Raw genomic sequence first — 13,564 nt, forward strand, 5'->3', positions numbered from 1 at the left:
TTCTGTTCAGAAGTTGTTCAGCTGAACAGTTACCTCTGATAATGATACAGCTTCCCTCTCAGTTAGGCATTCAAAATGTATAAAGCAGCAAGATGATAAAAATATCCCCCTGTATGCCGAACCATACTGTTTCAGGAGACTGAAACAAAAAAAAAAGAAAGCTTTAATACCTCAACACTAATTTTCAACATTTCCAAACTTGATATGAAAATCGCATTTTGTTATTACACAGTCATTGGTCATCTGCACTCATTCACCCCAGCACTAGTGAAAAAACTGCCTTCTGAATAGGAGATGAGAAAACATGGCAAGTCTTGTTATCAAGTTGTGTCTCTACTCATTTTGCATTAGCCAGTGCATGGAAGGCAAGTGAGCAGGAATGCAACAGTCTACCAATATACCCCATGTTTTCACATATGCTGATGACATGCATATCTCAGATACAGAAGTTCCTACATACAGCAACACGTGTTAAAGCACTTTAAATGCTCTCCAGATGATAATGAGTAATGTAGTATTTACTCAGAAAAATCAAAGCAGAGTAAAATGTTTTGTGCTTACACCTCAAGTTTCAGAATAACATTATTTCTATCAGAGTATCTGAAGACCAATGGAAGGAATGCTCCACTGAAACTGGAAGCAAGACACACCATTTAAACCACTAGGAAAATAAGCACTGGTCAGAGTACTGCCTTCCAAAGATTCATAATAAATAACAAAACAGCAGGAACACACAGATTTTAAAGTCAAGATTTGTTTTTAGATTAATAATATGTAAAAAAAAATAAAATCAATAACAGTCCTATCTGACTTTCCCACATTTAGGGTCTTTTTTTTGGCTAAATAATGGTTCATTTATTGTAACGAACACAGGTATTGTCAGAAAACATTATTTACAGAATGATTATCAGATTGATTACATAAAATACAGATGAAAATATACACCTTCAGGTTTGAGATAAACCAAGCAAATTCACTGCTGATAACTAAAGCGCTTTGAATAAGGCAGCAGGCACCAAACATCAAAATTGGATCACAAAACTACTGAACATAATAGACAAACTGGGGAAGGCAGAGGTAAAGCAAAGATCAATAAAACTAGAATGATTTATAATTTACTATTTATAATTAATATTAGTATACCAGAAATGGAGCTTCATTAAAATTCCATTTTACCATATATAAAACTGAAAGGAAATCTTTATTCTCAGACTGTGATTTCTTCAAGTACTGAGCAACTGTTTTCTTAATGCACCTATATAAATGCTTTGTGCTCTACATCTTACAAAATACATCACCACATTTAAGTGTACGATTAGAAACTGTGCTGAAATAATGGAAAAGCACTTCATAAGTCAGAGACGCAATAAAGTTGCAACTATGCTCAGCTCCAGTTTTTGGAAGTAGTTCTGTAAAAGATGAAGTTTTAGAAAAGAGACTTTGATCCCTGGTTTTCGAACTCTGACCATGCATCATTCAATTCCATGAAGATCATTTTGGCGTATTGCTCATAAGGCTGTCCTGTGGCCTGAAAACAAAAAGAACATATTAAAAGCATAAAAATATTAGGAATTACGTGACTTAGGAAAGATGTCATCCCTTTTATGTTTGCTATCTTATTCAACAACTTTAGACTGCTATGTGAATATAATTTTGCAGACACGCAGCTCTCTCCAATCTTATCTAAAGTTTTCCATGAGTATTTTAAACAAAGCCAAAGCCTTCTTTACATTACTTCAAACTTTTAGTTCCATTCATAAATAACTAAAACTTAGCTAAAAACAGTTTGCCAAGCTGTTCTTTTCATAAATAGTATTAGTTAATATTAGTTAATGATCAAATCCAGTCATTTTTTTAATTGCTCCCTGACAGACCTTGCAGTACTGTACAAGAGAAAATTTAAGCACTGTTTAAGACTACTCTTCTTGGACGGGATTTCCTGGACAATACATTGCTGATTGTGAATGATGTTAAGATTCAACATTAATGACACAGCACTTCTTGTGCATTTGCCTCCAAAATCAAGACAAAGATAGACGCTCCTGATTCCCTGCCTATTTCACAGGAGCCCTGCCTCTGGGCCAACACAACCTCCATGGTTAATAAAGATCCAGTCCCACAGGATTAGTTATCTTAACAGGTTCTTTCCAATACAAAAGGGAGGCCCCAGAGTCCCCTCCAGTATCCTTCATCCTCTCCTGCCTCCTGGCTTTTGCCAGCTGCAGTATTTTACAGACCCTTTTAGAGACTGCTTTAATTCAAAGTGTCAGAAAAAAAAGAAGGAAGAATGCCTCAACAAGACCAGTGTTCTGACACTGATGCATTAAGGGCCTTACAGAAAGGACCACAACACCACCACAAAAACGAAGGAAGCCACATGGCCAAGAGAAGCAAAGGACAGGAGGAAGAAAAGCAATGTCTTGTTTCTCTGTTATGAATACAGGATGACACAGGACTTAATGCTACTGCTCACTGAACCATCAGTGAAGGCAAGCCTGAAAATTCAAATCCAGTATATTCAACACTTATCTTTATCTAAAACACAGCCTACAAAAATGTCTTGGAACATGAAGCTACTTTCATACACTGGCAGACTAACAAACAGCAAAGGAATGCATTAAATATTTTTAAAAGACAACTGGTATGTAATATTAATCAAGTACTTTTTAACTGCTAACTTGTTTACTCTAGTAAAGTTTACTTCTTCTAATTCCTAGTAAAACTATTTAGCAAAGGAGCTTCAGCAGCTTCTTCCCCTACCAGTTTTGCTGTGGCAGCCTCTGAGTCTTCATATAGTGGTGAACAGTCCCAAAAGACCTGAAGTACCAGCTGGTAGAAATAAAGCAGTTTCCACTAATCAGCATTAAACTTGCCAGCAGTCAGTCAGAACCCAGCATCATTGGGTGCTCAGTACAACTTTCATGGGATCTTTCATTTGTTAACATTTACCTGTTAAACTCTGCATTGTGCCAGAGGACAAGAAAACTCCTATATTCCCTGAATGGAGCCAGACACCAAATTCAGAAGACAATGAAAGTACAAGTGAAGAGCATCAAGGGTTCTGATCAAGAAGCAAGGCTGCAGCATCTGTGAGTGACTAGTACAGTGTGGTAAAAGCAGTTTGTATTCCATCTAAAGCAAAGAAGATCAGAAGAACACACTCACCTTATCTGGATGAACTACAAGCACTGCCTTCCTATAGTACTTCTTTACTTGTTCAGGAGTTACTAGATCTGCCATGCTGACTTGTTTCCACTTATTTTCCCCTTCCCAAAGCACTGTATGAAGAGTGGATATTAATGCTCTGATATTTCTCTCCTTTCCTTCAATCCATTCAAAAATCTAGGAAAAACAGAATGTATAGAATTGAATGCAACGCTAAACATTCTCAGTTTAGAGTCATAACCTTCACTCTGCACAAGACTATCAGATTAAGACCCAAGTACAATTGTCATGCTGTGTTCACTCGCCAAGTCCAGCTGTCCTACTACATTCTTTCTGGCACCCAGACCATTAGCCACTCAAAAGTCATATTTTGCATCTCCCACTACCGAGTAACTCATTGTTATTAGTTTATTGCAGAAGTGTGGCCATTGCAAGAGAAATTACTGAAATAGTTATATATTATGAAACCCTGTAAAATGAATGACAGGAGTAATTTAAAACATCTATTACAATTACATTAACTCCCTGTCAGGGCACAACATTGAATTACTAAAATTCTTACTTGATTTGTGCAGAAGTTTCAGATCATGAATATTAATAGTTAATGATTACTTAAGCAACCTGCAAGAGTGCAAAAACTAAAGTGTTCTTCCAGATATCAACATAAAAGTTGATTAGAATAACTGGCCATTTCACAGACTAAGAGCAATATTCAAGCCACTGTGATACAGTGTCTTCATTGAACACTGTAATATGTAATATGAAAATCTCTACTCTCTATCACAACAAGTACGGTAAATAAAAATCTGTATTTATTTCCATTTATGGTGATTTGTATAAAAAGGTACCCAGGCAAGCTGTGCGCACTCTTTTCAGGTAAGACACTTTATGAAAACAAATTTCAGCATCCCTCCAAAATTTTTATGAAGTTTTATAAAGCACCATAAAGACTACAAAACTGAAAGCATATTAATATATAATGTTGTCAATGAATAGTAATATACAAAAAAATCTGAACAGCTGATCAAGTAACACCACACAGACTAGTTCTATAGTCCATCTCCAGAATTTTATCTTTTAGTAAATTTCTTATAACAGCAGTAGCACTTGTTAACCAGTAAATGCAAGTGAAGTGGTCACCCTGAAGACAGCTATTCTCATGTGCCTTTTTTTTTTTAACGTTTTGTATGAACAGCTGAATCTATCTTTCCTAAGGAGACTTTTTGGAACACTAGAGAAAAAACAGTTCAGGCTTCAAGAAATGGACTCTGACAAAGAAACAAGCTCTTAAATTCTCCAAGTTTAGCTGAGAGAAACAGGAACTTGCATTCCATTCACACAATTTTTGTGCTATTCTCACTACTGCTTTACTGCCAACTGGCTATTGTTCATGCTTATTAACTTCTGCAGTCATATGATTTAAATACAGATAAAATTTCATTCTGCTTTAACAGTTTTCCTCTGTTAGTGTTGTGGTTTAGCTACAGTCAGCATCTGAGTACCACACAGCTGCTCAATCACCCTCCCCAGGGGATGGGGAGAGAACTGGGAATGGAAGAAAAATTGTGGGTTGAGACAAAAGCAGTTTACTAGGATGGCAAAGGAAAATATAATGTATATAAAATAATAATAATACTAATAGAAAAATAAGAATAATAATAATTATTAAAGCAAAACAAACAAAAACAATGAATAATGCCCAATTTCTCACCACCCGATGACCAATAAAGCCCTTCCCAAGCAGCAATCACAGAATGAAAAAAACCTGTAAACAATCCTGGAACAATTCCAAACAGAGAGAAGACAGAAAAAAGAGGCAGCTCACCCCACCACTTAAGTACAGAGCATGATGTTTATGGCATGGAATACTCTCTTTGGCCAGTTTGGGTCAACTACTCTGGCTATATCCCTCCCAGCTCCCTGCACCTGCACATTAGTGAGACCTGGGAAGCCAGAAAGTGACCTTGGTCTCTTCAGCTACAGCTAAAAACTGTGTGTTTATCAACATTCTTCACATACTAAATCCAAAAGACATCAGCTACTGAGAGGAAAATTAACTCCATCCTAGTCAAAACCAGGACAGTTAAGTCACTGTATCCTTCTGCTCTGTTATCAGAGTTCTAAGCATAAGCTTATATTTTCACTTGAACCAAAATCAGTGTTAAACAAACCTTGAGTTTCAAGGGGTCCATATCTTTAGACATTTCCTGTTTTCTCATCTCAGCAATAGTCTTCGGTCCCTTTTTATCAGATTTAGCTGAAAACCCTTGATTAGATAAGAGATCCTCAAAGTCATTTTCTGAAACTTTTGGCTTATGACCTATGAAAGTAGAAAAACATTACATGACAAGTTACATAGGAGAAGACATTAAGGGGGGAAATAAATTGCACTTAGATACAGCTGCATGACATTTCTCACTACCATGATAAATATCCTTCAGTGGCTTGGTAAACTGCACAAGACTAACAGAAGGATAGGAATAAAAGGGATCATTGACAAGTTTTCAGTCCAGCAGAACATATACTATGTGCACAAATGTGACTAAACGGAATCATAGAATAGTTTGGATTGGAAGGCCCCTTTAAAGGTCACCTAGTCCAACCCCCTGCAAGAAGCAGGGACATCTTCAACTAGATCAGGTTGCTCAGAGCCCCGTCCAACCTGGCCTTGAATGTTGCCAGGGATGGAAATAATAATGGGGCATCAACCACCTCTCTGGGCAACCTCTTCTAGTGTTCTACCATCCTCGTTGTAAAACTTTTTTTCCTAATATCTAATCTAAATCTACCTCCCTCTATTTTAAAACCATTACCCCTCGTCCTATCACAACAGGCCTTGCTAAACAGTTTTTCCCCATCTTTCCTGTAAGTCCTGTTTAGGTACTGGAAGGCCGCTATAAGGTCTCCCCAGAGCCTTCTCTTCTCCAGGCTGAACAGCCCCAACTCTCTCAGACTGTCCTCATAAGAGAGGTGCTCCAGCCCTCTGGTCATCTTTGTGGCCCTCCTCTGGACCTTCTCCAACTGGTCCATGTCCTTCTTATGTTGGGGGCTTCAGAACTGGACACAGTACTCCAGGTGGGGTCTCACCAGGGCAGAGTAGAGGGGCAGAATCACCTCCCTCGACCTGCTGGCCATGCTCCTCTTGATGCAGCTCAGGATGCGATTGGCCTTCTGGGCCTCAAGGGTGCATTGCCTGCTCATGTTGAGCTTCTCGTCCACTAGCACTCTCAAGTCCTTCTCCTCAGGGTTGCTCTCTACCCTTTCTCCTCCCAGCCTATATTTGTGGCTGAGATCGCCCTGACCCATGGGCAGGACCTTGCACTTGGCCTGGTTGAACTTCATGGGGTCTGCATGGGCCCACCTCTCCAGCCTGTCAAGATGCCTCATACTGCATGTCTTTTTTTTTTTCCAAAAATGGAGTAGATTTGAGGGAGTACACATCTACCTATTCATTATCTTTGTCATAGTTTAGCCCTGCTCAGGACCAAGGTACCCAGTCTCCCTCTCAGTTCCCCCATCCTCCAATGGGAATAGGAAGAGAGAATATAAGAAAAAAGGGTTTAAGGTAAGGACAGGGAGAGATTCTTAAAGATACTGTTACAGGCAAAACAGACTCAACTTGGGGAAGACTGTTTATTATTAAAACCAAATAATGATAATGAGAAAAAAAATGAAAGTGACTTCCCCCAACACCTCCCTCTTCCTGGGCTTCATGTTATCTCTACCTCCTTTACCCTTCAAGCAGTACAGGGGGGAAAGGGAATAGGGGTTACAGTCAGTTAATCAATGTCACTTTACACCGCTCCTTCCTCCCTGGGGGAAGAACTCCTCACATTCCTCCCCTGCTCCAGCATGGGGTCCCTCCTATGGGCTACAGTCCTTCATGAGCTGCTCTGGTGTGGGTTGTTTCTCCACGGGGTGCAGTCCCTCTGGAACCGGTTGCCCCAGTGCAGGCCCTCCATAAGCCACAGCCTCCTTCAGGCATCGGCCTGCCCGAGTGTGGGGTCCTCCACGGGCTGCAGGTGGATCTCTGATCCTCTGTGGACCTCCATGGGCTGCAGGGGAATCTTGGACAGGGGCTATGTTACTCCTCCCCATCCTCCTTCCCTGACCTTGTCATCTGCAGCCATTCCTCTCAAAAATTTTTCACAAGGGAGATGCCTCTCAGGTTCTTTTCACATTCCTGTCTTCTCTTGTTGCAGCCAGACTGGGCCAAGTCCAGCCCAGTTGGCCACCCAGCAGGAGGCCAGAGGGTGAGGCCTGCAAAGCCCACAAGGCTCACACCTCCCCCTCTCTGCCCCAACTCCAGCTTCTTCACATCATCTTTTTTTTTTTTTTATTTTTCCCCTTCTTAAATACGTTATCGCAGAGGTGTTATCAGGGAACATTCTGCTACGAATTGGCTCAGCCCTGGCCAGTGGCAAGTCCGCCCTAGGCCCAGCCAAGTCCACCCGTCAAATGGGAAACTTCCAGCAACTTCCTGCAGAAGCTGCCATGGTAGCTCCCACTCACTGAACATAACCAAGACAATGGTTGCATTTTCCCACTATACAGTAATTCTAATTGCTATGTAGTAGTTTTCCAAGGGACTATAAATTCAATACTCTAGTTAAAAGATTAAGATTTAGGTACGTTGCAACTTATGGACAATAATGAAAGGATGAAATATTGACATGGATAGTCATTATAGAACCAACAAATTTTAAAGAACTGTAGAATAACTGAATTCTGAAGAGATCTCTCATCTAGTCCAATTCCCACTGAAAACAGGGACAACTAGTTAAGTCCAGTTGATGTCCACCTGTTTTCAAGGATGAGGAATTACAACATCTCTTGCCCCATTTCAGCATTTCATCATGCTAATTAATTTTTTCCCTATTCTCCAATCGGACTTTACTGTGCTGCAATGTATGCCCACAGCCTCTCCATTCTGTCACCTCTTTCTAGATACAGATCAACAGAATCATTTCAACTTACAGAACTACCTGCTGTTCACTTATATGCCAGTTAAAGGGATGCATAATACCTAATACCAATACACTAGGAAAACAAAATTTTCCAAGATGGTTACTGTAGAAGGTTACTGTAGAAGAGGCCAAGCCCATTCCTATACTTCTAGGTTTGCCTATTCAGTAGGAACATCTTAAGGGACTAGGTTCTAAGAACAATTCCATCCTGTTCCCATCCCTGTTTGAAACACGAGTTTCCAGCAATTTTAACCTCAGTGTTTCTTAACAGTAGCTACTATTCTTCAAGTAGGAAAAATATTGGATTGTTTTACCTGTATATAACAAGTGCTCTAGCATGAAGCAATGTTACCAACTGTCTCTCCCATAGAATACACCAAATTTACCTTTCTAACCCAGTGATACAAAATCAGTACCCATGTGGGAAGTGAACATAGCCTTGAGACTTTATGCCCACACTTGCAAATATTTGGGCCATGGTCAGCTCGTCTCTGCAATATTCTAGCATAGCTATGCAAAAGAAGGACACCAGATTTGCCGAGCTCTTTTCGGATTTCTACTAAATACAACCTAAACATAAATAAAAAGATGAAGGTACAAGAGTTTCTACAGCTAATAGCACATCTGACTAACTTCACACAGATCATTACTCAGAAAACTTACCAAAGCTTGGGGTTCTGACTCCTCTTTCTTCTCGGCCTCCAATAACACTGAAGTTTACTGTGTAATTGGGTTTAGTTGCTGTACTGGATTTAGTCTGAGACTGCCATGAAGTACTTTGTGGTTTTGTGGATTTCTGCCACTGATTTCCTGACTTCTGAGGTGGAACAGTCTTCTGACCAAAGCCACCACTCAAGGGTCCACCACTGGAGAAACCTAAGAATAAATACTAAATTAGTTGTTCAGCTCAGTATCTGTCACCTGCTTAATACAAGTAAGACAGTTTGGTCTTGACATCTAACCACATAGTTTACAGTGATACCACTATACAAGAGACAGTGTACCAGAAAAGTGTGTGTAAAATGAAGTCAAGAGTCTCATTAGCAAGTAACTTGGATGGCAGGAGCTAGAGTCATTACTCAAGTCTTCCAGTCTCTCACAATTCAGGTTCTCAACTGTCAGTTTTAGCAGAAGCATTTGCTCATCTCATTGGCCAGGCATGTGTAAGGCCGGAAGTGACAGTAGTTCTGTCTCCCAATTATACTTCAACACCTGTTAATATGCAGAGGACAGTGAAGAACTAATTTTATGATCAAGAAAGTGTGATATAGTCAGAATATTTTCTAATGAATGCTTCTGAAGTTTCTGGCAATTTCTTGCACTATCGTTCAAGAAAGATGAGATTATTCCACAGCAGCATTAGCAGGGAATGCTGCACAGGACTAAAAAAAGCACTGAAGTCTACAGAAGATACTATTGTAATCATCCTGGTATGATCAATAGGCCTCTATCAGCACCTTATTGACTGAATTTTTAGTATCCCATTTCCCTTCATTAAACCAGTAGAAATAACACTGCTTAGCAGCCTCATCCACTGCTCACTTTGGGAAGAGCACACAAGGCCTTTTCTCCTTAACAATACTCATTGTAAACAAATTGAGCAGAATAAAGCTCCAGTCTTTTAAATTCATTATTCAGCTTTTTGCCTCATTGATGAGAATAAACCTGAGAATTTTTTATTCTAAACCAAACCACACTTAAATAGCCCTCGACTGACTTCCTTTGGAAAGATTCTTAGAAACTCAGTTCCCTTGACAAGTCGCATATGCCTGGCATATACCCATCATAGAGGAAAAAAAAAAAACAAAAAACCAAAAACATGATCACTGAATTTAGATACATTTAGATTTATTTTTTTTAACAGAAACATTTTATATCACATTTATGGCATCTTAAAACAGATTAAGACCTCTTCATGTTGGAAGAATTCTCTAAAAATGACAGAATACAAATTCAAGACTAGTGGTCAAATAACGGTGACAGACCTGAAGCCAGTCAGGAAGCAAAATATGAATGATATACTGACACTTCAAAACCAGAAGTCTTTCACACTTGGTCTTGGATGACAGACCTATGATCTCATCTCATTTATTGGAGGAAGGTGAATTAGTATTTGCATCTCCACATATGTTATTAATCAGCTGCTAATGATAAAAAAATCTAACTTTCAGCTGAAAAATATCCCAAGTTAGTTTAAACTTACTTCTTGTTTCTAGCCCTTTTATTCACCCTAAAGCTTCAGAAAAAAAACACCCAAGCTTTTCTGGGCATGCACTGCAATGTAAACTCAGTTTCCTCTTTCAAAACTAGTTTCCCACAACTTAGCTCTCCTGATAGCTTTCTTTTGTAGCTACTGCTCATAGTTATAACAGCTTACACCAGAAGATGTCTCCCTATAGCCACATAGAGGATACCATATTAAACTGCTAAATACCACACCTGATAAAGCCTAGTATTGCAATACAACACCTGATAAAAAGTAGGATTGCACAGTTTGTTTCTGTTTTTTTTTTTTTTTCCATGAAAACACACAACTGCACAGTCAACTCGGTTTTCAGTCACTTCGGAAATTTAAAGAAAAAGAATCCCTGTTAATAGTCAGAGTACATGACATTGCACACTGAAAAATAGTCCCATTCTACTACTCTTTCAAAGCATTCTACATTCATTATTTCAGTCTTCAGGGCCAATCAATTCTTACTGTAGGACAAGCGAATGCCTCACTATCAGCAACTTTTCAACACCACACTCCTACTTTTTAGTACAAGATCATTCCTAGAAATGTGAAGTGTGACAACATCAACCATCACAGAACACTACTGGTATTCTACTACTAGCCTAATACACTACTAGTAACTACCTTCAGCTATTTTTTCTTTTCTGTTTATATAGCATACCTAATTAAGCAGCTTTAAGTCTCATAATTATTCTTCCAGAATGACCTGTATGTGAATGCCAAAAAACTCATATGAAAAATACAACATGGAGTCTAAACTCCAGTTCTTAGACCTCACTGAAAATTCAGTTCAACCCTGAGAAGGTTAACTAGCAGAGTGACATCGGGCTACTTTTTAATGCAGTCATTTTTTCTATTGAAAGTTAACTGAAAGACTAAGGAATGTATCTAAATCCTGCTAAAATCAGTACAATTTCTTCTACTGGTTCAGTGTGTGCTATACCTGCATCTCCAAGTTAAAGATGAATTGATTTTTTTACTGTCACACTTAACTATAGATTGAACAAGTCCATATTAACCTGCATTATTAAACTAGAAAATTTTTGTAAATTGTTTACTGCAGAGCAGCCTTATTGGTACTGCTTCAGCACTAGAATTTTGCAGGTAATTATGCACAGACAACATGAAGAAGCCAAACATTGTATGTTAACTTGTGTTTATATTAAATAATTTCACCAAGAGGGTACTCAATTCAATACACAATGCTAGCTGCCAAGGCAACATGATAAAACCTATGCCAGCTCCAAGATAAGAGAAGAGCACATTTCTGCAATTCAGCAGCTCAGCAACTACAGAATCTTAGAATAGTTTGGGTTGGAAGGAACCTTTAAACATCATCTAGTCCAACCCCCCTGCAAGGAGCAGGGCCTTCTCCAACTAGATCAGGTTGCTCAGAGCCCTGTCCAACCTGGCCTTGAATGTTACCAGGGATGGGGCATCCACCACCTCTCTGGGCAACCTGTTCCAGTGTTTCATCAACTTCATTGTAAAAAAATTGTCCTTACGTCCAGTATATATTATGTCCAGTATATATTATAAGATGTTCCAAATCATTTATTGGATTCTTGGCAGCTAGTGACACTAAACAGCTACAAGTCAGCCATTTGCTATGGCAGTGGGTCTTGAAATTCAAGAACCTCAGCTCTTTTAATTACCCTTAGTTTTTCTGCTGTTTGAAAATGCTGCAGAGCTAATTCCTGACTTTGGGGTCAATGTAAGATCCTGGGACAAGTCTTGCTCTGCAATGTGTCTCATCTTCCATAACACCACTGCAAACTGACAAACATTCGTAATTCTCATGGTACTGGCGTACAAGCATGGGCCTGATTTGCGCTCATCTTACAAACATTACAGATTTGAATAGCAGAGCTATAAAGGCCTACTAAATTCAAAGAAAAGTACTGAATTCAAAGGAAAAGAACTGTCACTTCAGACAAATAATTTAATCCAGCTTTCATTTCAGATCCTTCACAGCATAGTATCAATCAATACTAGGTAAGAAAACTCATGCTCAGTTACTGAATCAGTGACCACTGCTTTCTTTTAGCTTCTCAACTACATTCTGAAGCATTAAGTATTTATACTGTTTCCAAGTCACAAGTGCTGTTATCTTCCGAAATGTTATTCTGGATGTTTCACACAATCTCTGAAAAAGATTGTCTTTTCTTGTCACTTGTCTGCTGTCAGCAACTGCCTCAAGCTGGTTGTTAACAATTAAAAGGAAATACTTATCTTTGTATAAGCTTATTGGTACAAGAAGCAAATCAAACTGTAGAGGTATTAAATACAGTCTCTTAAACTTCATATCTTACCTGGAAGACCAGATCCAAGACTGGCAAGATCAGCAAAAGGATCAAAGTTCTGAGATTTAGCCTGGCTGAAAGACAGACCTGAAGACACATTGGACTGGCTCCCTGTGGTAAAAACTTGACCTGTGCAATAAGAAAGCATATGATGTATGTGGTGTATTTGGAAATTGAGAGAATGAAAAAAAGTACTATTTCCACAACACCTCATGTACACCTCCCCAGCATTCTGCTCCATGACATCTTTTACCGTAACAAGAATCACCATTACTAGATACACCTGAAACTATTTGATTCCTCTGTCTTGAACTTGTTCTGAAAAACTACACAAGTGCCTTACTAAAGGGGTAATTAAGCATAGGAGCATGGAGTCCTTTCAGCAAAGCAAAAAGGCATGAAGACATATTCAGAGGTTCCAGGTGATTAAACTGACCAAGTCTGGAGTGTTTCTTATTCCCTCTAATGGAAGAATTTCATTTTGTAATACCTTCAAAAACAGGCTTCAACTGTGGTGACACTACATTGCTGGTTGCTGAGGAATCTGCCCAAGAATCCCATCCACCTAAAAGATCTGGGTGGCTTGTAGAAGATGATATTTTAGGTGGCTCTAGTGTCAAATTCCCTACAGAAGGAAAAAAAAAACCTTTTGATTATTCTTGTAAGAAAATCATCACAAAAATGGATATTTTGTAAATATCCATAGAACTGTGTGCCACATGGTCAGCTACAATGGCCAACGACATGGCTTGCTTGAATTTCTCCATAATAGTCATACAGTCTTAAACAGGACCCAGAAGGGGTTTACCACTGGAATTCCTTCATTTGCATTTGAAACATCCCAGGCACTTCATAGAGAGCATATTTTCATCCACAGGCAATGCTATGAATTT

At 39.0% G+C, this 13,564-nt stretch overlaps 1 protein-coding gene across 3 annotated transcripts in view; it reads right to left on the reverse strand.

Moving 5' to 3' along the window:
• Positions 1-1,095: 1,095 nt before the first annotated feature.
• Positions 1,096-13,564, reverse strand: part of GAK (cyclin G associated kinase) — a 73,944-nt gene continuing 61,475 nt past the window's right edge. For 2 of the 3 annotated variants that reach the window (XM_086770206.1, XM_086770205.1), the window contains 6 exons: positions 13,162-13,296; positions 12,681-12,800; positions 8,796-9,008; positions 5,337-5,485; positions 3,166-3,342; positions 1,096-1,528 (listed from right to left, as the gene is read on the reverse strand). In XM_086770206.1, the coding sequence (XP_086626332.1) occupies positions 1,427-1,528; positions 3,166-3,342; positions 5,337-5,485; positions 8,796-9,008; positions 12,681-12,800; positions 13,162-13,296 (896 nt within the window). In that variant the 3' untranslated portion in view covers positions 1,096-1,426. The remainder of the gene's footprint in view (positions 1,529-3,165; positions 3,343-5,336; positions 5,486-8,795; positions 9,009-12,680; positions 12,801-13,161; positions 13,297-13,564) is intronic. The other variant, XM_086770207.1, reaches the window with a different exon arrangement.

Source organism: Chlamydotis macqueenii, chromosome Z, assembly GCF_036417535.1.
Source record: "Chlamydotis macqueenii isolate bChlMac1 chromosome Z, bChlMac1.mat, whole genome shotgun sequence".
Taxonomy (NCBI): Eukaryota; Metazoa; Chordata; class Aves; order Otidiformes; family Otididae; genus Chlamydotis; species Chlamydotis macqueenii.